Raw genomic sequence first — 24,766 nt, forward strand, 5'->3', positions numbered from 1 at the left:
GGCATGGGGAGGGGCTGGAGTGGACGGGAAGGTCTGAAGATGAGGTGATCATGGTGGTCCCAGCCATGGGGCCTAAGGAGCAGCAAGGGGCCTCTAGGAGGCCACCAGAGCGTCCTGCCCATTGTGCTCATCGGGCTTTGAACCAGCTGCACTGGGTTCTAGAACAGCCACTGTCACTCTCCATCTTGGGGAAACTTGGGGCCAGTTTACTAAAGTTCAGAACAGGCCCAGGTGAAGGTCAGTCCCACTGGAAAGCAAAGGGAGAAGGATGAAGACGTGATAACTCACCAGATGGCGCTCCCAGGGAGATGTGAGGGTGTGGGAGGCACTTGAACCACTGTGGCGGCTGGCTGCTTAGAGACAGGCTGTCCATAGTGATCTTGCATGGTTTGCAATCAGCTCAAACCCAACCCCTTCCATTTACATGATTCCAGACTCCAGTTTAATTACTTGATTGCTCCTGGCCTTGGGGAGGTAGAATGGTAGGTAGAGAGGTAAACTCAATGCTTCTTCTCTTTTCTCTTTCTTTTTTCTTATTTTAAAAAATATACATAACATTAAAATTTTCATTTTAACCATTTTAAGTGTATAATTCAGTGACATTAATTACATTCACAATATGCAGCCATCACTACCATTTTCGAACATTTTCAAAATCTAAAAAAAAATTTTTTTCAAGATTTCAAATAAAAACTCTTTACCCATTAGGCAATAACTCCCCATTTTCCCTCCCCTCAGGGCCCAGTAACACCTGGTCTACTTTCTGTCCCTATAATTTGCCTATTCTAGGTATTTCGTATAAGTGGAATCACACATTTGTCCTTTTGTGTTTGCTGTCTAGCCTTTTTCACTAAGCATGTTCATCTATGTTGTATCCTGTGTCAGAATTCCCTTTCTTTTTATGGCTGATGAATAGTCCACTGTATGTATACACCACATTCTATTTATCCATTCATCTGTCATGGACACTTCAGTGGCTTCCACCTTTTGACTATTGTGAATAATGCTGCTATGAACACAGATGTGCAAATATCTGCTTTAGTCCCTGCTTTTACTTCTTTTGGGTGTATGCCCAGAAGTGGAATTTCTGGGTCATATGGTAATTTTATGTTTAACATTTTGAAGAATATTTAAATTGTTAGTTTTGTTTGGTTGGTATATTCTGTTTCAGGAGTCTAAGTAGCTTTTGTAACGTTCTTAAAACTCTTCCCTAAATAAATATAAATAATAGGTCTTACATTTTTGATACAAAATAAAGTCCATCTGTTGAGTGGAATTCAGGGGCGGCTGGTGCTCTGGGGAGGTCCCTGGAAGGCCACCTCCTGGGGTAGGGTCGGAGTATGCGTGGAGATGCTGCCACCTTCTGTCCCAACGGCCACCTCCCACCACTGACATTTGAATGGAGGCCCCTGGGAGTAAGGTAGGGAATGTCCCCATAGATTCTAGCTCCTGCTTGACCTCAGGAGATGGGAGGCCCCAGAGAGAAGGGCTGGACCAGCGCGGGGTGGCCACACAGGCTATTTGCATGGGGGGCCGGGCCCTGAGTGGGTGTCTATGGCCACCAGGGGGCGAAGAGGAGCCTGCATTCCCCAGCAGCAGTGGGGCCAGGCTGGGGCCACCAACTACTGCTGCTTTAATCTTCAAAGCCCCTGGGAGGTGGTGGAGGACTCCTGCCTTACTCTGCCAAAAGCAGAAGTCTAGGAGCAGAGCGCGAGACACATAAGGCACCGCGTAGGACATGGGAGAAAGGAGCCTGAGAGTGTTGACCATTGCTGGGCCTTGAGAGGGGAAGAAATGTTGACTACACCCAATTTTCTACGACTGTGGCCTTGAGCGGAGTGTCCCCACTGCGTGCTTCGTGAAGGTTTCTCTCAGAAGCCTGGGCTTCTGAAGGGCAGGTTCATCATGCTTCTGCAAAGAGCGGGAACATACACCCATGCCCCTGACCATCCCTTGCTCGGAGATCAGACAGAGTGAAGGAAAAACAGAGAGAGAGAGAGAGAGAGAGAAGAAGAGAGAGGAAGGGAGGAAGGAAGGGAGGAAGGGAGGAAGGGAGGGAGGAAGGGAGGAAGGAAGGAAGGAAGGATCCACCCCACATGGTGAAAAGTGAACTGAGAGCCTGGACCCTAGATTCAGGTGTCAACCTGGCCCCTGATCCCATCCAATCAACTGACAGGGTTTATTGGGGCTGAAGAGGTCCAGGCCCAGGAATGCTGAGTTGATCCCTTTTAAATTTATTTGAAGGAATATGCAAGCACAGCAGCCAGAATTGGGAGCTTTGGGCCATAATACAAAATACAATGTATATAAATATGAACACACAAATATATACTTGAAGATAAGGACACTCAAGCAGGTCCATGTAACGAGGGACTGAGGCCTCCTCACATCAACTTGGCGAGTGATCTGACAGAGGATCTCTGAATGTTTTTAAGTTTTATTAAGAGCTTATTAAATTTCATCAAATTTTGATTATTATACTCTTATTATATTAGAATTTCCTTGTTTCTGGGCAATATACACCTATTCAATATAAGGGGTACGGGGCTGCAAATGACTCAAAAATGGATCAGGAAAAAAGTATTTGCCAAGATAAAAATCAGAAAAAAAAAGTTCATTACAAATCTATGAATGGGGAGGAAGTATTTGACAATGTTGGGCGTACCAACAGGAAGACAGCCCTGGGAGGAGAGAAGTGCTGAGATGTGGGCTTTGGGTTCATCCATGGCCTACAGGGTAGGAACCAGGGTAAACTCTGGCCCAGGGCAGGCAGCAGAGGGAGGGAAAGAGGGACAGCCTCACGAGAACCACGGTTCAGGGGCTGCCTGAGTGTGAAGGCTGTAGGCCGGGTGGAGCTCCACACCAGCTAGCACAGGCCAAATCCCAGAACTGGAGTGTAGGGTGTGGGTAGGTTGTGCTGATTCAAAGGCCCAGGTTGGCTGCAGAGCTGGTATCCCACTTACCCATGTGTGCAGGCGAGCAGGGCTGTGGTCTAGCTCACAGCGGTTACCTGTGACCACGGCTGTGCCACCCACCCTATGGGGGCCTATTGTAGTTCTTCCCTGAGCTTTTTCAAGTTTTCAAGCAAGGAGAGAGCTCCTGCTCTCTTCTCTGATTGAAACGAGAAAGATGTAAGCCTGGAGTTAACTAAGGCCATGGGTCGGGCCTGTGGGGTCATCTGATCTGAGTAGGGAGGGGGCGGTGGATAGAACATTCTGCATGATGCCTCCCAGAAACCTTGACAGAAGCTTAAGAATCTAAAAGCCACAGATTTGTTGGCTCTGTTCAATGCTGATACATGAGCCTACAGAAACTAATGAAGCACTAATGAAGTAGAGGCTTGGGAAAGATAATGCCACCTTAAGCTTCTTACACCTCTATCCAGAAACCAGGTCTAAGGAGGACTTTATTTTGGTGTCTGAGTGAAAGAACTGTGTTCCTAAAATGTTAACTACGACATTGTTGTTTTTGTTTGTTTGCTTGAAAAGTAAACCACGCCAACATATTTGGGCAGGAAAATGTGTAAAGAAATGTTCACTGCAGCATTGTTTATAAAAATGAAAATCTGTTTATTAACCAGAAAATAGATAGTATGTCGTGGTAGCAGCCCCCTAGTACTCCAGCCTTTGTACAGCTGTCTCCCAAATTGAACAGGGTTGAACTGCATCAACAATAAAAAGCATATTGCAGAAATGACATTGTGTGACTTCCAAGGCTAGGTCATAAAAGACATTGTAGCTTACACCTTGTTCTCTCTTGAATCACTTGTTCTGGGAGGAAATCTGTCCCTGTGTCACAAGGACATTCAAGCAGCCCTATGGAGAGTTTCATGTAGTAAGGGACTGAGGCCTCCTGACATAAACTTGCCAGTGATTGGACTGAGCCATATTGTAAGCAGGCCCTCCAGCTCCAGTCAAGCCCTCAGATGACTATAGCCCTAAGCCAACATCTTTAATGCCATTCCCCATCCAGAACCATCCAGTTAATTCCTGACCTGCAGAAATTAAGATAACAAATGTTATTATTACAGTTTAAATTACTGTTACTAAGGTTGGGCAGCTGTTGCTTTGCATACAGCAATGGATAATACAAATATTATATAATTGTACAGTGAAATTTTAGCTTTTTTTTTTTTGCTTTTTCCTTTTTTTAAATTGAAGTATACTTGATTTACAATGCTATGTTAGTGTTAGGTCTATTGCAAAGTGATTCAGTTTTTTATAGTCTTTTTCAGATTCTTTTCCATTATAGGTTACAAGATATTGAATATAGTTCCCTGTGCAATACAGTAGGTCCTTGTTTATTTTATATATAGTAGTGTGCATCTGTTAATCCTAAACTCCTAATTTATCCCCCCCCCTTTTCCCCTTTAGCAAGCGTAAGTTTGTTTTCTATGTCTGAGAGTCTGTTTTGTAAATAAGTTCATCTGTAACATTTTTTAAGATTCCACATATTAGTGATATCATATATTTTTCTTTGTCTTACTTCACTTAGTATGATAATCTCCAGATCCATTCATGTTGTTGCAAATGGCATTATTTCGTTCTTCTTCATGGCTGAGTAGTATTCCATTGACTATATATATACCTCATCTTCTTTATCCATTCTAGTCTCCTTGTTTTTAATAAGGGGTTAAAATGGCCACATCACAGAATTCTACTGAGCTTTAACTAAGAATCTATGTGAACTCTGTATGTGGCATATAGGAGGGACTCAACAAAGATTTGTTGCTGCACTTTTCTCTGATTTTGTTTCCTTGCTTCAATTTCCAAGTGAGTTTTCTCTCCCTTGATAAACAGGAATTCTCCCCAGTTTGAACACTTTCAAAATGTTCACATTTGGTAGGATGAATTCATCAGTTCTCATAGTACAACTTGGAGAGAAAGCTCTTTTCCTCTTTAGGACATGGGTTATACCTGGGTCAGTCCCGTCTGAGTGAACAGCTAACAGAAGTGAGCTTGCATCAGTGGCCTCTACTCCATCCTCCAAACATGACTACCAGGGATAAAGTCTAAGCACTAATGAAGTAGAGGCTTGGGAAAGATAATGCCACCTTAAGCTTCTTACACCTCTATCCAGAAACCAGGTATAAGGAGGACTTTATTTTGGTGTCTGAGTGAAAGAACTGTGTTCCTAAAATGTTGTTTTTGTTTGTTTGCTTGAAAAGTAAACCATGCTAACATGTATTTGTATAATCAGAGATTTATCCCTAGGGGAAAAAACTGACAGCTTCCCCTACTCCCACCCAGATAAAATATTTATTCCTTGACTTCTGAAACACAAGGGGAAAAAAGTTCACATTAATTCCAGGGTCCATGCATGGCACCCATCATTTCACCCACCATTTGCCAAGTTGCTTAAATAACTGGCTTTCCCAAAACACAGGGAACTTTTCTGTGCCTGCAGTCCAGTGGAGCATACATTTAAATATGAAAGAGCCCAGTGAAATTCAAAGACAACGGAATTAAATGAGGGGAAATAAGTTGTAAGTCCCTGCTAGACATAGTTCAGTACCCCACACTTGGGTGAGAGCCAGCCCCTTACTCACAGGTCTTCTGTGGTCTGCTGTCTCCTTGTAAATATCCAGTGTGAAACGCTATTCCTTGCAACACACCTGGAAGGTAGGAAGCTAATTAGGGCCCACTTTGAAGAGAAAGAGAACAAAAAATAGACATTTGTTGGCGGTGTCTTACCACCTCCCCCAGTTAGTCTCCCACCTTATGCTGCGTCCTCACAGATCTCTATTCTCGGAGATGTCAACTGCAACTCCCTCTCCCCATCCCAAAGGATTTCAGAAAGCCTGAATGGCATTAGGTTTCGGCAGGTCCACAAACACTGCATCTAAAATGGTTCTGGGTGGCCAGTAGGGTTTCAGGCTACCCTTTGAGAGCTTGGCAAAGAACAAGGTCTCCTTTCACTTGACCCTCCTTTGCTAATACAATGCTGTTTGGCTGGGCCCAGCACCCCATGGGGCAAATGTTCAGGCCAAGAATAGTCTTCATTCTTCCTGTGAAGCTTTGAAAGTCTTCTAAAGAACACAGGAAATCGTCAGTCCCTATTTTCTGTTGAAAATGGCTGACACTAAACTTTGAACACTGTATGGATTAATCCCAAATCACGGGAAACAAGTTTACTTGAAAAGCAGCAACGTTTTCATCAGAGATTAAATACTGATAAGCCATCTCAGCATTACTTACAAAGAAGGACATATTTTATAACTCCCATTAATAGTACTGTAAAAACTCTGCTCTTCACAAAAATTACCTCATTTCCATGGTGTACCCTATTGTTGAAACATACATACTTCATTTAGTAATTCCAATAAGTTCTGTTTACAGTGAAGCAGGTCTGGAGACCAATCATGGCACCATGCAAAGTTGCTGAAAATGAATCATCACCTAAAACTGGACAAAAGCAATAAATACTCTTGGTGTGTCATGGCCCTGGCACACCACATTCATCAACATTCAAGGGGCAGGGCAGGGCGGGGTGTGTATATATGGTTATGTATGTGTGTGAACTGTTTTTGTTCTAGTTAAATAAACTTTTTTTTTTTTAAATTCAAGGATAACCCTTCTCAAGGTCCAGACACCTTCACATGTGCAATCACAATGTAATCTGCACTCTGAACCAGTAAGGGAGATATGGGTCCTATTTTATGGCTGAAGAAACAAATATTCAGAAAGGAAAAGTAACTACCTAATTTATAGAGAGATGGGATTTGAACCTAGATGATTAGTGTGTCCAGTGTTTTCTAGCACACACCAGAGTCCTACAGCATAAGACTGAAGCACATAGACCCTCATGTTGCCAAGACTGGGTTGAACTCCAGCTCTGCCAGTTACCATCTGTCTACTGGATAAGTCACTAATCATATACAAAGCTGTTTCCACATCTGTAAAAGAAAGACACTGGTATCTATTAAAGATTAAATGAAAATAATGCACATACACTATTCAGCTGACTGTCTGAAACACAGTATGTGTTTAGTACATGAATGGTTATATTACAAAAAGGGTAGGGTAAACATACTGAACGAAGTACGTAGACTTTTATTTTCATTTGCAAGCTATTTACTAGAAAGGATTTCAATTTACTGGAATGGCATCCCTTTACATCAAGCAGGATGCCACAGCAGTATTCACTAGGAGTTTCTTGAGGATTCAACAATAACTGAACAATAATGATCTACATACTACCTATCACCATACTAAATTGATGGCTTCCAAAGTGAAGTGTGTTAGATAATTCATTGGGGTTTGGGAAGAGTGCCAAATTTCTTTTTTTTTAAATCTTTAAAATTTTGTTTCATAATGTTCACATTAACCTAGTATTACATGTATATAATTTATTATAAATTATAATTATGGATACATGCTCAAAAATATTTTAATAAGAAAACAAGATCTTTTTTCTCACCTCTATACCCTGACCTCCACATTCCTAGGTCTTATCTCTAAGAGGATAAAAGATATGAAAGGGGCAAGGAGTCAGGATGTGTAGGTGGTAGTGTGACACTAAGCTAATGAGTCTGAGAAGGAGGAGTCTGTATTTCCTCAGCTTTCAAAATTACAACCTGAGCTACATAGAGATAAGCCGTTTGTCCAATTTATTATCAATTTCCCCAGTTTCTGGTGAACTTGATTAAAAAAAACAATTGGATCTAATTTCCACTAGGTGGCAGTAAAGCTCTGCCACATGGTGCCCAAGATGCTCACTTGTGTTTACTTGGGTCAATTTCACTTAGAAAGATAGAATAGTGATTAGTTAAGTTACTTCAGTTATATAATGCCTCTGACAATGGAGACCAGGTATTGCCCGTTTTGCTGTTTACAAGCTGGCCTTTCCTTATGCCTTCCTGAATGTCATATGTATTGTGAATAGCCATGTAGCAGTTCTCAAAAATCCACAGGCCAGGCCATATAGTTAAAAAGCCCTTGATATGCTTGCCCAAAAAGCCTGGAGCTAACCATCAAAAGACCCAGCCAAGCTGTTCAGGTACTATATCAGATTCAGATAAAACCTTAGGCATGGCATGGATAAACACCTCTGCAAGTTTTCACTATGAAGAATAAAAATGACTCTACAAAGTTATCACAATGCACAGAATGTTTAAATGGCTCCCGTGAGAACCTGCTGCTAGAAGCAGCAGTACTTACCAGTTAGACAGGTGGTCAACATAAACGTTCTCATTTTGCATTCTCCAAATTCAGTAGGTTGTTCTTCCTAAAACCAAACCTTTCTAATTAGGGATGTTAACACAATCTCTCTTAACACGAGAACCAAAACAGACCAAAAGCCATTGCATGTTTACTTACAATTATTCCTGAATATCTAATCCTGGTCTTGGAATAAAAGTCAATTTTTAAAAAAGCCATTAGCACCTTATTATATCCTCCAACAGCACAAAGCATTTTTAGATTAACAAAACTTTTCCAAGACAATCTTTAACTAGTGACAGCCATCAAGTAAGGATAAATGTTTACTGCAGTATTCTTTAAAAGAAAAAAAAAAGTGTGTGTGTGTGTGTGTGTGTGTATATATATATGTATTTTTTTTAGTTTTTTTTTTTTGGTAGGGGGTAATTAGGTTTAATTTTTCATTCTTTTAAGTGGAGATACTGAGGATTGAACCTAGGACCTTGTGCATGCTAAGCATGCATTCTACCACTTGAGCTGTATCTTCCCCTACTGCAATATTCTTAAATCATGTTTCTAATGCCTCATGAGATCTGCTTTAAAAGCAGCACCCCCAGGTGAACTTTTATATAAAGTCAATATTCTATAAAATGAATAATTTTCCTAATGTTTTATACTTTATGTATCTTTGAAAAGCAACAAGGATCTTTCAAGCATACTGATTTATTTAAATCCTTCAGCCTCTATGTAAACAAAAATATTGGCTAATCAGAATTATCAATTCCTTCCTTCTGCATTAATTTTAAAAAGTAACAGATACAGTGAAACTTTTCAATGTAACAAACTCGGTTGAATTAACTATACTTAAAATACCATAAAGCATTATGTTAAAATCTACATCACTGACCTTAGTGAAAAGAAATAATACTACTTTCTTTCTAGTTAAAAACTTCTCCAAGGACTTAAAAGAGTTCACCAAGGGAGTTAAATTCATTGTTAGAGAAATAATATGTTAATAGGAGATAGTAAGGATTACAGAGATACTACATCCTATAAATTAGAAAATCAGCACAATGAATTCTAAATGAAACAAACATGCAAGAGAAAGAGTTACAATCATGGAGGAGGCAAGTTCAAGTTGAAAAGCTTCTTCCCAAACATATTCTAGTCTTATATTTCAACTGCAGAATATTTAAGACCCCACACTGTATTACATCACAACATTGTTTATTATGTGAATTTTTTTTTACAATACAAACAAAAAAATACAGAAATGCAATATATGAATACAGCTAAATGCAGAATGGTGACTTTTTTTCTTTTCAAGAGGCCATGATTCCCATCTCTAGTAAAATAAAGAGACTGCACATAGGTAGAAACAGGTTGGTCGTTAGCTTCACAATTTTGCCTAGAAATGATCTATAAATGCATTTTCCCCCCTGCTACTTACCATAAAGTGTAAAAAGGGAATTAAAGGAAAGTTTCCTTGTTGGTTCCTACCATATGAAAGATGCTATATTCTATTTTAGCAGGGCCAATATATGGAAAATACCTAAATTAAATGTTATTACAAAAATGAAGCAGTAATGAGATTCTGGCTAAAGAGGGCACTAAATGAGAATAATATATATTTAAAGAATCCAAAACAAACAAAAAAAGGTTGTTATAAAAAAGCTCTAGGTGCATTGTAAGCATATAGGTTTTTTTTTTCCATGTGTATTTTTAAACAATGGAAGTGTCAAAAAATAGGGTCAACTGTGTTAGACTAAATTACATTATTGTATATGCTGCATTGAATGGAACCTTTGTATTATAATTATCATAAAGAAGCATAGCTTGCATCATATTATGGCAATTTATCCTCAATGAAAACCTTCCAGAGTCCTTTTATTTTGGAATATCTTGTAAACAATCAAACCACCAGAACATGATTGTACAACAGTAAAGTTTTCTTGCATTAAATTGAAGACATCTGTTTAATAAAAAAAGAAAAGAAAATGTAGGAAAGGTACTTAGAGCTGTTAGTTTCTAAGTACACAACACCCTAGACAATTCAAGGCATCTTAATCTCCATCAAGAACAGAAAAAAAATAATGTTTGTCATGCTGTTAAATCCATCATTAAGGATAAAACTGGTGCAAATTGGTCAAACGGATCCAACAAACACTGATGTCCAAGCTGGCATATTGGCAACTAATACGTAACTGGTGGTCAATAGAGGGTTTAAAAGATCTTCCCTTTCTTCTTGTTCTTTTCCAAGGTCCTAAATGATTAAAGGAAAATAATCAAAATGAGTGATCACTTCATAAATATTATAGAAAACATATGGTAGTAATAGCTAACCCAACTACAACTGTGTTGGATTTTCAAACACTACTTTTACATTTAAAAATTAGAAGATTTAGAAGTGAACAATAAGGACAATGCTAGTCTATACTATTTTCTTGGACAGTCAAATATTCTAGGACAAATAGTAAAAAATATGGTAAAAACCCATTTTTAATACATAAGAACAACTTTTCCTAAATGAAATCAAATCAAAAATGATCAACGGACATCAACTAAGATATCCTTTTCTCCTATTGCCATTTGCTTTCACTGAACTGCTTTGCTTTTACAGATATATTTTCCTCTTCCTTGGGAAGAAAGTGAATAGAAGGACAGTGTTACAGAACAAATGTCTAATCTTGAATATGTGTAGCAGTGAGGCTAAACTGTAAAATCTTTACAGGGGTACAACTTTTCAGTTTTAAGTGGGACGAATTAGAAAAAGAAGAAACCCAAAGTACAAATGTTACTGATTGCTGTATAAATCAAGAGCAACTAATGATTAGCTATATTAGGAATTAAATATCTAAAATTTTACCTTAATGAAATTATTCAACGTATTAAACACATATAAAAGACCTTTGTAGCAGTGTTCTCTATGCTTGCCGAAAGTTAAACACAACCATTATGTCCAACAACTGGCAGAAAGAGGTAAGCAACTGATTGTGGTGAATCAACTGAAGAGAATGTTATGAAGCTACTAAATTATAATTGTGAAGATTGTTAAGTCATGGAAAATGTTCATAGTGAAAAAAATACTGTTATAGTAGATAGATTGCATTCATATATAAAATATTCATCGAGGAAAATGATTTGTGCTCAGGAATGTGTGTTAATGGGTGATGTCTTTTAAAATGTTAGTGTTTTTTAAATAAATAGGAAAATAATTCTTTAAAATATTAATACATACATTTCTTGGGAATTTGATATTAGTTACCTTGAAGAGTTCTGCTGTTCTAAGATACGTTGTTGGGCTTCCCAGTTTGCTTTCTCATCTTCAAACTGACGACGTTTTTCCTCTAATTCTTTGTGCTGTGCTTCCAAATTCTTTTTCATTTGCTCATGGCGCCGTTGGAGCTAAATCATAACACAATATATAAAATAAAACTGAGAAATCAGGAGCAGAAGTACATTCCACCCAGGTATCCTAATGTTAACAGCATGAGCACTGAATTCTTAGTTATAAATTCAGAGTACTACCTGGAAAGCACCATCTCTTCCTGTAGGACTTACCACCCAAAAGGCCAGTGACCCAAGAGAATAATCTCGGGTAATAGGGAAAAAAAGAGTGCAATAAGCTACAGTCGTGTAGCACTTTATAACGGGCACACTCTATCTTACCTCATTTTTCCTTACTCATCACCCATTATCATAAATGTAGGAAGTTGGGAAGGGAAGACACCACTGCTCCCACAATTACAGATGAGCAAACAGTTGCAGAGTTTAAGTCACTTGTCCAAGATCATTAGCTAGAAAGTGGCAGAACCAGGATTTGAATCTATCTCCTAATTCCAAATTCAGAAAGCTGAGATAAGCAGAAAGAAAGCAGATAGGTAAGGACCTAAGAGTTATAAGATCACAGTAAGGTCCACTGATTCTTACAAAGCAGTGGCTCTCAAGTGTCAGTCTTCATACAAATCACCTGAATGCTTGGCAAAAACACAGAATCCTGGACCTTAACCCAGACATACTGAATTAGAATCTCTGAGTCTTAGGTCTAGAAATCCACATTTTCAACAAGCTCCAGTGATTCTAAAGCAACTGGTTCCTCCTATGTTGAGAATTAGTGATGCAAAGAATGCTGGCTTAGAGGTGGAAACACTCATGCAAAGTAACTGCAGAAACAAAGAGCTCATCTAATGTTTTATCAGATAATTTCATCTAGGCACTAGTCAATCAATTTCTGAGGAAAACAATCACAGCAAAAAATAAAAAAGGAAAAAGAAAAAGAACCCTCCCCCTCAAAAAAAAAACCAGATTAAATCTTAACTACACTGAATAACTAAGAGCTGTTAAAAATCTTCAGATGTCCAGGAATTATGTTCTATTAAAGATTATATTACATCACTGAGTTAGCATCTTGAATTTGGATTATAATATAATTGTGCATAAAATGTGTTTTCCTAATTACTTTGTAATCCCACAAAAAGTGACTTCACATTCATTCCTGTTCCAAATATTTCATGCTGTTCCTACAAAACAACACCATCCAAGATATATTTAAGCAAACATGAGTCAAATTTGAGGTAACATCTTCCTGATGATAGCAACAAGTTACTAAGAAGATATCAGAAAATAGGAACTGGGAATACCTTTAGTTATTAAAAAAAATGCAAAGGTATCATATACACAGAATTCAGAATAGTTACCTCTGAGAAGGAAAGAGAGGGATACAAAAGGGGAGAGGTACATAGGGGCCTCAAATAAACTGACGATGTCTTATTTTTAAAGCTGGGCAGTAGGTCACAGCATTCCTCATTCTTTACCTGAACATTTCTGCCACGTACATGTATCTTTTGTGTTAACTGCATGTAGAGTTAAAAGCATAGGTTACAATCCCTCACTTCCTAGAAGCCCTTGGGGTTAGATGTGTTTCACAATTCAGAATTTTTCAGATTTTGGAAAGGCAATACTACTTAGAAAAGTCTATATATTATTACATTTACAAAACAACTGGTAGTTGTATGATAGTGCCAAATAATCAAACACATTAGTATTTTTGGCAGTGAAATAGTTTCTTCCACTGTTCTCAGACATCAAGTCAACTACTTAGTCTATAATTTCTATGTTAGTGGATTTTTTCCCTCATCTTTTTTTTTCTTGTCACTTACTGAAGGATATGTCTTCAAGATCTTTTTAATTAACAGAAATTAAATATATGCCTCAGCATCTACAGGGATTCCAGGGTAGCTGATCAGCTTACTGGACTGCTTTGTCACTATCTTACCTGATTTTTTTTAACAGTGGGAATTTCTTTGACACAATATTACAAATAAGGCCCAACTCATTTACAAAAAAAAACACACTCCTTCAATTTCTCCTCTTTGCTTGTAATTTATTCTGGCATGTCCTTAGTTTACCTTTCTTTCTTCTTCATTCATATGCAAATAAATCTGGCCTTCTATTATTATTCTAACACTAGTTTTAATTCTTATATCCACCCAAAACTCTGATCTATACTTTTCTTATACTGACTGTATGGAATGGCTTATAATTTCATTTCTTATAACTTGCCTATTATAGCTAACAATTCATTGTAAGTATCTTATGTCTTCCTACCAAATATACTTGTATCCAACACATATTAAAACATATACTATCTTATTATAAACATGTTTGCTTTTACATCTCCATTTTATTACATTAGCGTATTATATTAAATTTTAAAAATATCTATAGAAAGGTTTTATTATCTATGAACTTTATTAAAGATATTATTTTAAAAAGGAATATCATGTCAATAAAAGGCAGAAATATTAGGTTGATTACCTCAGCTTCAGAGTCCTTCAGTTTTTGAACTTTTTCTTTGACCTTCATCTCAAACACCTGCTCCATCTCCATCTCCATCTTCTTCATCTTAGCTACATGCTCCCTTCTTTCTTCTTCCATTTGTGCGAGAGGGCTCCTGTTATGAACGTTAATGATAATCATTAAACATCTTAAAAAAAAAGTATACTATGAAACTCTGAAACAGTGATGAAAACAGAGATGCTGGATGCCATTACTAAATTCTTTGCCTTCTGGTTTTTGAAAATACGTCTCAAAATAATTTTTCAATTATTCTGATACCACGTTAAATGACACGGAACACAGACTTGAAATTTTATGCATAAACATGTTATAAACTCTTTAGAAACTTTTAAAATTTATAAATATTTATAATCTAGAATCTCCTCCCATGAAGTTTCATATCTAAACTTGGAAATTTCTGTAAATACAAAAACAGACCTACCAAAGGTGACTATTAGTGGGATGCTTCTCTAAATCTAATGCATATCAAATCAAAGATAACACATAAAATAAACTGTAGAAGGAAACTGGAAAGGGAACATTCCCTAAATACATTTACAGAATGGAAAACGAGAAGAAAACTACTTAATTTTGTACTTTAAACAAAAATTTATGTGAAAAGTTACTGAGTTATTGAAGTTAACATATGTAAAATATTTTTAGCTCTGCAATTTTCCAAGTGTTATAATCTATTCTTTTAGACAACTACTGACATCACAATCACACAATTAACAATAATTCAAACCTATTTTGGTTAACCAAATTGATACGCTGGAAAAAACTATCAGGCGATACTTAGAACACTCTTCATTTAGGCAAGCAGAGTATTTCTAGTTCACTTAATGTGATGTCAATGCTCTTGAAAAATTCATTCCACCTAACTCAAATATTTCAGTCTTGATTTTCAAAGACGGTCCGTGATAACACATACATAGATGAGAAAGAGAGAGAGAGAGAGAGAGAATGAATCAGAAGAAAATAAATATCCTGACATTTCTGAAATGCCAGAAAATACACACAAGCATAAATAAAAGTAGTTCACTCCACTAACATTAAAGTCCACAGGCTCAAATCTCTGCACAATTTTGTCCAAAATTTTCATGATGAAAAGTATTACAAATGAGCTTTATGTTAAGGCTAATATATTCATAGACACAAGAGAATGCCAAAGTATCAGTAACCTACTACAGCCCCAGGGAGGAAAGAAAAGTGGGCTCTGTGGCTTTAAGGATCTCTGAAAACTATTCAATATACTGGAACAACTTAAAAGACGCAGGCCCTTTTTCTGACTTGGTTGATAAAATGTGTTTATTTTGCCTCCACAAAAACAGGCCTTGACCATTTAATTGTACATTTTAAATTGGTGAATTTTGTCTCAATAAAGCAGTAAGTTAAATCAGGGCTTAAAAACAAAATGAGGCGTTGTATTTCACCCATAACTTCAAAGCTAGTCACTTTAATCCTGATTTGACACACTCTGATTATGGTGACATCTCTCCTAACAAGGCTGAATATTTCTAACTTCCCTACCAAGCAGGAGGACAAGAGAGCAAGATGGAAAATATTAAATGAGCAACAGGACAGAACACTGGCTACTGATTTTTCTTAGCAAAAAAGGAAGGACAATGATGTGACTATTGTGATAAAGATTATTCATTTTTGCAATTAATCTAAGTTAGAATAAAATGTTATTTAACTAAAGGATATTCCTTTACCAAAAGAAAACTTAACAAACCTGCAGTATGTTTTAACAATTAAACAATTAATCAGAAGTTCTGAAAATGAAACTAAACCAAACATTAATTTAGAAGAACAACCTACATTAGAAAAGTGAGGTCAACTGAAAATAAATTTTTAAGTATAAATATCATTATTTCATTAAAAGCCAAAAAGGCCCTACATATTAATACATTTTTCATCGTTATGGCAGGTGTTTTTAATATAGGGGCCTCAGATCTCTTGGGCAGTGTCAATGAATGCCCTGAAAGGACATACCAAATGTGTGTGTGTGTGTGTATGTGTGTGTGTGTGTGTGTGTGTGGTGTGGTGTGTTGTGTGTTCATGTAGTATTTTTCCAGTGAGAGGGTTCAAAGCTTTTGCCTGATTTCTATAAAACGCACTTCTACCAGCCCCCAAAACATCGTTAGGCTCTAGAGGGGAAAAAAAAAACCCTAATAATGATTTTTGAATTGGCAGTCTTAAGTAACTGAATATACATGTTTAAGCAATTCAGATTATCCAACAATATTGTTGGGATTTGAAAATATATTAAATAAATACATTGTAACTATGTTAAATAAATTATAAATGAAAACTAGAACTTAAAAAATAAATTAGAATTTAGGCAGAACTGTGATTTTACAGTTAAATACATAATTCTTACATAACCTATATTATTATGTTACTATATAACTTATAAAACCTATCTATAAAATGCTCATTTAATTTCACCCTTGAGGGGAAGAAGGCAATTCATGTGAATGTAAAGAATTCATAGTATAATCTGCACATGAAAAGGTTAACTACCTTACCAAGAGTAAACCCTATGATCTAGATTATTATTTAAATAACTCTTGGGGGAAAGTAGAAGCCTATAGAGGAACATGCTATGATGTTCTGAAATTTGCTTTTAAATTCAAAATTTAAATATTGAAAATTTTTACATACTAAAATTGCTTATGTCTTTGGAAAAACAAATTAACCACTTACATGCCTTCAACTGTGTCATATCTAAAAGAACAAAAAATACAGAGACTTAGCACACTCAAAGTAAACCATACTAAAAGCAGCAATTAAAGGCAAATTCACAGATTTCACAATAAAGATATGTGCCCCAAAACAAAAGTTTACGGCAAAATTTGTTAAAGTTAGTTAATTTCTTTTCCAAAATTCCGTCAGCAATCCCTACACCAAATCATTATGAAAATAAATGTTGTAAAGTTATCGTCTGACAGCCTGCTCAAATTTCTAAAGCTATTTAAATATGTGTACTTTCAGAGAAATTTGCAATATTTCACATTGTTTTTCAGCCTTGTAAAAATACTTTACTCCTGACCAAATGAAGTGATATCCCAGTATTATAAGAAAATGGTCACACATATCTAAAATGAATTTTTTGAAGCCTCTCACCAGTCAAAACAATCTTTCAAATTGAATTTTTAAATAAATTAGCACCCACTTTTGGTCATCTTTATTAAAGCGGCATTTAGAAAACTAACACAAAATTGTATTCATAATGTGGAAAATACAGGGAAAAGGATCACTTTTTGTTGTCATATTTTTTTCTTTCAAATGAAACTTTTTTTATTAGATGTCTGGAAAAACCACTTAAATTATATCATTGCCTGCTTGCTTTTTAATGGAAACTCTTCTTCACACATATAGCTATGCTAAACTTATAAACTTACACTTGTCAGAAAAATTTAAAGCAACTCAAAGAAATGAAAAGATCTGGTAACAGATTTTCTTTAAGAAGACTGCAATATAACCTGAATATAACATTAAGTCTCCAAAGATATAACTTAGTTCCTTCTAGGGATCTCTTTAAGAGGCTATAGTTCCTAAAAGCCACCAGATGACTTATTCTTTCCATGTAACCAGTAATAAATCACAGCAAGGATCACACTTAAGGCTGTCGTAGTAAGGTTCTATTGTGGTTGTGTTACATGACCCACATTTTGAGTGCAATGGAAAGACAACCACATTTCATTTAAATTATGTGTGGTCTTGATAGGTCACTATGTATACAGACATGTAGCAATTTTCATACAAAATTTTCCAAAGGAATTTCATTTAAATAAAGGACTTCAAAGAGCAACAGAAATATCCAAACATTTTGGAAAACAATAGTTACTAACATTTTATTTTACAAAGTGAGAGTGTTAAAATTTAAAACCAAATATAAATATAACAATACTATCATCATATTTTCATGAAAGGACGTATGAACAAAGAGTAAAAGATATAACTGAATAAATTTATTTCTTGAAAAACTTTGGAAAATTTCAGATCAATGAAACTGTCATATACCAAGCATTCTGAGGATTAGCCTTTGGAAACCTGTATTTTCAGTCATTTCTAAGAATTCAGTTATCTACATAGTTTTCCCAAGGCTACAGATGAAGGTTATAGAAAACAATAATAAATTAACATATAGGAAAGAGGCAATAGTGTGTACACCAACTTGGAGCAAGATATTAACTGTCATAACAGGTGTCAATGATAGAAAACTATTCAGAAGAGTCACCAATCAAATGTGATTTTAAGTTCAGGCATACCTCAGAGATAGTGCAGGTTTGATTCTAGGCTACCTCAATAAAGGGAAGTAAATACAGAAATAAACTGAGTCACATAGATTTTTTTGGCTTCCTAGTGTATGTAAAAGTTATGTTTACACTGTACTGTAGTCTATTAGATGTGCAATAGTATTATGTCTAAAAAATGCATACATCAATCAAAAAATACTTTATCACTAAAAATTGGGAACCATCATTTGAGCCTTCAGTAAGTCGTAGCAGGAATAAAGATCACTGATTACAGATCAACATAACAAATAATAATAAAAAAGTGTGAAACATTCCAAGAATCACCAAGATGTAACAGAGAGACATGAAGGAAGCAAATGCTGGTGGAAAAACGGCATAGACAGACTAGCTTAACGCAGGGCTGCCACGAACCTTCAATTTGTAAAACTCCCTTACTGGGGATCACTTTCTTTTAAGATATCTACAGTCTGGATATGGTTAATTCTTCTCCCCATTCCTTTACAACCCCTTGTGAATCCTTTTTAATTCAGAAGTTGACCTCACTTTCTGTTACTTCTAACACCTCCAACCTCCAGATAGAGGTGGGCAAGATTCACTCTTCCTGAGGTAAACAGATGACTTGATATCTTCTTTGCCCAACACAGGTAATAGCTGAACAAAGAATAGTGCTCACTGTTTCAGACTCCAGACTTGAAACAAATTAGCATTTGATGAGACAAGCTCAGTGATTTTTAAGATTTTAACCATATAATCTAAATCTTGTTTTTTTCCCTAGCTTTATTAACATATAATTGACATACAATATTGTCTAAGTTTAAGGTATACAATGTGATGTCTAAATCTTGTTTTAAGTTCTAAGACCACATGACAGAAAAGCACGTTTTCAATCATATAAACCAGTTATTTTTATTTTTAACCCATAGTTTAGTACACTCTACAGTCTGTCCAAACTGTCTCCAGAAATTATATATAAGAGAGACTAATCTATTGCTCAATACTTAACATTAAAAAATTAACTTATAATCTAAACCAAGTGTGATTATTTAGCACTTTTCAGAGTGTACACTGCCAGATAAAAGTTAATGTAATTATAAATTTTAAATAGATGTATATACACATGTATATGTATAGATATTGTATAAGAGCAATGAAAAAACAAGTCCATCAGCAATCAGCAGATGAATAAATGACCTTATCATCAATTTTATTTCTTCTTCTTCTTCTTCTTATTTTTAAATGGAAGTACTGGGGATTCTACCACTGAGCTATACTCTCCCCTAGCCTATTTCTTTTTCAAATTGCCTGCAGATGCTGTTTAGAGACCATAAGCAATAAAGAAAGTGATAAAATGACATTTTTTTTAAAGGGCCAAAGTTCAGCGGTCTTCAAAATGAAGTCTCTATTTATATGAAGAGAGTTACTTTAGCTTGTGCAGTTTTAAGAAAATCAATTTCCAGATCCTCAATTTCCATACAAAGTTTTGCCTCAAGTGATCTGCCTGAAAATTTCCAAGTTACAGACAACCCACCTATCACATTACGGAAAAAAAGACCTACTCCCTCGTACCCATCCCTTATCTAAAGTTTGAAAACCTCCAGGTGACAAAACAGGAGTCTCTTTCAGTGATAAATCAAAGTACTGTAACAAAAACTTAAAGAGTGTATCTCCCAGTATCGAACATGTTTCTATTAAGGGCATGATGTGGTATTAGGTGATAGAAACGTGGTACCTGGATCCATGTCATAACACTCCAGGTTCAGATATATAATAAAGGGAGATGGCTGGAGAACTGGCAATTTTTGTTTAATGACTCTACCTTTCCCACTCAAGATCCCTGAAACCTCAATCTCTCCCTGTCACCATTATCAAAGGATACATTACCATGGAGGGAAGAGTCCCATGAAAGTAATACAAATAGAACATCAGAAGAAGCCTAAACTCACATTTGTCATTCTTTTTAAATATTTAATATTAGTCATTAATATTTAACTATTAGTCATTCTTTTTAGTTGTCTGTGGATGGGTCCTAAGCTATAAAGAAAAACACCTTACATCAGTTAAAGTACCATAAATTGCTGGTACTGATTTTTTTTTCAAAAATTCAACAGAAATGTTTTCTGAAATTGCTAATATTTTCAATTCAGTATTAAAAGTGTAAGACTTCCAACTGACTTCTTTCAGATTCAGTATGTGTCATTCAATAAAGTAGTAAAAATCTAATTTAACAAATCATATACCAATATCTGTTCCAATTATAGCCATTCCCCAGTTGGTACAATCTTTAAAAATATTTACTTTTCTATTTACTTAATATAAAATAAAATACTAACTCCTGGAGCAATATGACTTTTAGCAGTACAAATTTTATTATTATTTTCACAGGCAAAGTTTAGACATGATTAATCTCATTAAGAAATACATTTCCAATAGAATTGTACTTTTTATGTTTTCACTTGGGTTATAGTTTAACTCAAGTAATCCACACTAGAATTCTGTATATGCAGAAGCATTTTTAACAACACTAAAAGGTTTACTATTTTTCTCTGAATTACCTTACCTTCATCCAACTGCAAAAATATCCCAATGGCACTATTTTAAAAGCCTTATATTTGAATTACGGAAAAAAATTTATTTCTAACACATGAATAAACGTTTAAAAGAAAAAAATCAAACTGATAGCACATTTTCCTTTAACATATTATAAAACTACCAGTGGCCTTAATTGTGTATTTTTTTTTCAAACAGTTAAAAAATTCATAAGCTAGTGAAATGCTTAAAATGGATTCAAATTTTATGAACAATATTTACTTAGACGGATCCTTATATTTTTGTGCTAAAGTTGTCTAATAAAAATTTTGCTAAAAAGAAATTAAAAATTCTTGCCTTTTTCTCATGCACTGAGTCTTGCCTCAAATAAAATATTGTCTTTTAAATATAAAAAACCAAATCAATTTTTAAAACAGCAGTAGTAAATTCCCATAAGTCAGTGTTTTGCAAAACATGCATTACTAATCACCTATATCAAAACCATCTAGGTGCTCATTAAAACCACAGACCTTTAGACTCATCCCACATCTACTGAATCAGAATCTCTTGCTAATGATTGAGCCTAGAAATTTACCTTTTTAAGAATTACTCTCAGGAGATCTCTGAAACCAGAAAATCTAGAGATTGTTCAATAAAGTTCCTCAAATAAGCATGCTAACAGCATAAGAAGAAACTCAAAATTAAGAAAGAGATTGGGGCTATGATCCAAACATCATTAGGAAAATATGGAAGAAAATAAACATACAGTTAGGTTTATGATCAGTTTTAAAAGAGAACTGTTTGGGACTTTGCCAATAATTGTTAATGCTTTTGGTACTTCCTTACTGAATTAGGGCCACTGTGGAGACGTAACTGAAGAAGAAAAAAGGAATGATTTTCTTTTCCATTATAAGGAATGTTGACCACTATAAAACACAGTACTACTACTTTGAGAACTTGCCTTTGTCATAATTTATTATACAGATGATCTTTCAAGATTATCCTCTAACAGTGGGTTAACACCTGGCTAAAAATGTACATACATTGCAAAAAATTATCTTCATAATACTTATGATCTTCAACAGCCCCAAATTAAGGAAAAACAGGGCACAGACACGGTTACCAAGTCTGTAACAGCTAACTCACCAGCCTCCTCACACATCTCTTTTCCCTACACCACCATAAGACCACCACAGCTTGAGGATATGAGCTTGGCTGGGTGAAGCTATATATTCAGTAGTCACTCACACCACTAATAACAAACAGGAGAAATCCAAACTCCAGCTAATCTACTCCCTGAAAATGTACAACAGGAATAGAGGAGGTAACCAAGACTACATTAATCTAACTACTCCTTTTGTTTGGTCCTGTCCCTTATTTCTATATAAACCTGTTAGTAAACACTCGGCTATCAAAATGGTTTATTTTAAAAAGACATAATAAAAGGTAGAAGCTCTGTGTTTAGTCCCTTTAAAGAGACTATGGGACGTTTATCTCAAGAGTAAAGTGAGTTAAGGGTTACTTGGTAGTAACTGTTCTCTTCCTTTAAAAAAAATTTTGCTAAAGGAGCTGTTTGATTTCTAATTGGGGATCTGTTAAATGTGTGGTATACAGATTATTAAGATGATGGCAAATGACCAGAAGAGAATGCATGGCTCTTTCACCTATGGAACAAGGTAATAAAACTACACTTCCTCCAACAAACAAAAGCTTAACAGTATAAATTTCTGCTGTTGTGCATAAAGAACAGTATCCCAATTTTCTATTCAGTAGCCAAGAGGAATTTGATGAAAATGAAACAATACAATTATTTACTACATAAATAATACCTCTTCTGGAGGAAACGACGTATACTTACTTCGTAAGCTGCCCTTTATTCTTGTTATTATCAACTCCATTATAAGTCACAGCTGCCAGTTTTCTGCTCCTGTAGTTCTCATAGTGCACATTATTAGTGACATCTTTCAAGTCCTGCATGTGTGTTCTGTCAAAAATAAATAACACATCAAGAGTTTGCAACTATTACAAAAGCTTTGGTGTAAATTTAAAATTTCACCAAAACAAAAATTTCAGACTTAAAACAAGCAGAAGACTGTTCTTAAGGATGATGGCATTCAACTGTCTTCATTCACACTCAAGGTAGAGCAAGATACAATGTGCTAACTTGACACCAAAGGAAATTTAGGTTCCAAATGAAAGCACAGGAGCCATAAAGCCCCTCAAGCAGTTACTGAAGAATGACATTTCTACAAAAGAGTATTTACCTTTATGGTGTATATTTTTACTGAAGTAGGGAAAGTAGATTAGCTCCTACTGAAGTTCATAAAACCTAAAAGAAATTGCTTTTCTTTTAGCAATATCATTAATATTTGAGTTTTTACTCATGTAATGCAAGGGGATACTTTATATCACATATCAAGTTGGATTTAAACTGGGAGATTTTAATTTTGAGTAATCTTCTGTTTATTCAAATTGTCCAGTAAATGTGGTATTTTGGCTAAATGAATGTCTGCTCATTGCACTTCTATCATATACAAAATCAATACATAGGAAATAACTATACAATGTATGAGACAATTTCATCATCCCTTAAAGATTCAAGATGCTAAGAGACTCCCTGAGCTGCCCTGTGGTATTCTTTAGCAATGCGGTGTTCTGGATATATATGGTATGGCAGGACTCTGTATCACTTCATTTTCTCTTTTCTCATCATCCATTCCTGCACTTGCCATCGCTCACTTTTCATCTCTACCACCTTACCAAAACTCCCTTCTAGGAGACAACCATAAAAGTGTTACTCTGTTTTTATTTCTGATACCCAGAAAACTTACTATTACTTTTGCCTTTGTGAATAGAATGTGATGTTCAATTACTCTGGTTCATCTCCTACTATCAGACATTTCCATGCAGTTCTCTGATGGTTTATTCCTCCTATTTCTGAGTCTGGGTTTTCCACAAGATTCATCTCCCTTTATACTCTGCCCCTTGATGAATAATATCCAATCTATGGCCATTAGAGTTACACCTAAAGCTCCATCCCTCTCTACTTCAGTCAAGTCAGGCAGTTCCTTACTCGTAGCTCATCTAATAGTTGGGACAGAACAGCTCAGGTTAACCTATCACTGACTCTGAAACTTCTAAGTTCTACTGCTTTAGGAACTCTTGTCTCAGTCTTGACAATTTTCTCTTTGGCTGTCACTCAGTTTTTTGGTACCAGTGTATGTTATAGGAGACACAATATAACCTCTTCAACTAATTGTAAACACCCCATTTTACAAGAAACATGCCATCACCTTTTGTACTCTTGCCACAGATAGCACATAACAGGCCTTTAAAAATTGATTTGAAGCTAAGATATGATAAACACTGTTGATTTTCTTGAATAAATTACTGTTATCAATTTCTCTAAGTAGAGAATAATCAAAAAAAACTGCCAATATAAAACAATCTTTTTGTAATTTTAAATATATATTATCTCATCATTGTATCACTGAAAAATCATTAATGGATCAGAGGTAAAGTACTTAGCAGCTGAAATATAAGATGTGGAAAACAAATAACTAGTTGTTAAGCTATTTTTGTTAATGTCTTCTTACACTTTAGATAATGAAAGATTCTTCCCTTTCACTAAAATAACACCTGGTTCTGGTTTTTTCCCAGATACAAAAGTCTGTGTTTCCACTTAATTAAATATGCTTTACTTTATAAGTTTCAACCCATTACTCCACTCTTAATTAGATAATTAGTAATACAGTTTTCTCCACAGTTTTGGGAGTTTATCCATCTTTTCCACTCCCATTGTTGACAAGACAGCACTCTCTTCTCTCCTTCTGTATTCCTTCTCTACTTGATTTCTGCACTGTCCGTTGCTACATCCTGAAACTATTTTTACCAAGTTTTCCTTCTCTCCACTCCTTGGTTTGTCTGCCACAGCCAGTTCTCTTAATCAGTAAAATGACACTGCTTTGAACTTGAGTCTTTACTAGGAGCAACCTCTAT

The 24,766-nt window shown here is 35.7% G+C and overlaps 1 protein-coding gene across 3 annotated transcripts in view; it reads right to left on the reverse strand.

Moving 5' to 3' along the window:
* Positions 1 to 9,348: 9,348 nt before the first annotated feature.
* SEPTIN7 (septin 7) overlaps positions 9,349 to 24,766 on the reverse strand; it is a 96,826-nt gene continuing 81,408 nt past the window's right edge. For 2 of the 3 annotated variants that reach the window (XM_031674314.2, XM_072964681.1), the window contains exons 10-13: positions 22,626 to 22,751; positions 13,956 to 14,091; positions 11,404 to 11,543; positions 9,349 to 10,401 (exon numbers count right to left, since the gene is read on the reverse strand). In XM_031674314.2, coding sequence (XP_031530174.1) covers positions 10,362 to 10,401; positions 11,404 to 11,543; positions 13,956 to 14,091; positions 22,626 to 22,751 — 442 coding nt within the window. In that variant the 3' untranslated portion in view covers positions 9,349 to 10,361. Of the gene's footprint in view, positions 10,402 to 11,403; positions 11,544 to 13,955; positions 14,092 to 16,685; positions 16,707 to 22,625; positions 22,752 to 24,766 lie in introns of all 3 variants that reach the window. The other variant, XM_072964682.1, reaches the window with a different exon arrangement.

The sequence above is a fragment of the Vicugna pacos genome, chromosome 7 (genome assembly GCF_048564905.1).
Source record: "Vicugna pacos chromosome 7, VicPac4, whole genome shotgun sequence".
NCBI classification, from domain to species: Eukaryota; Metazoa; Chordata; class Mammalia; order Artiodactyla; family Camelidae; genus Vicugna; species Vicugna pacos.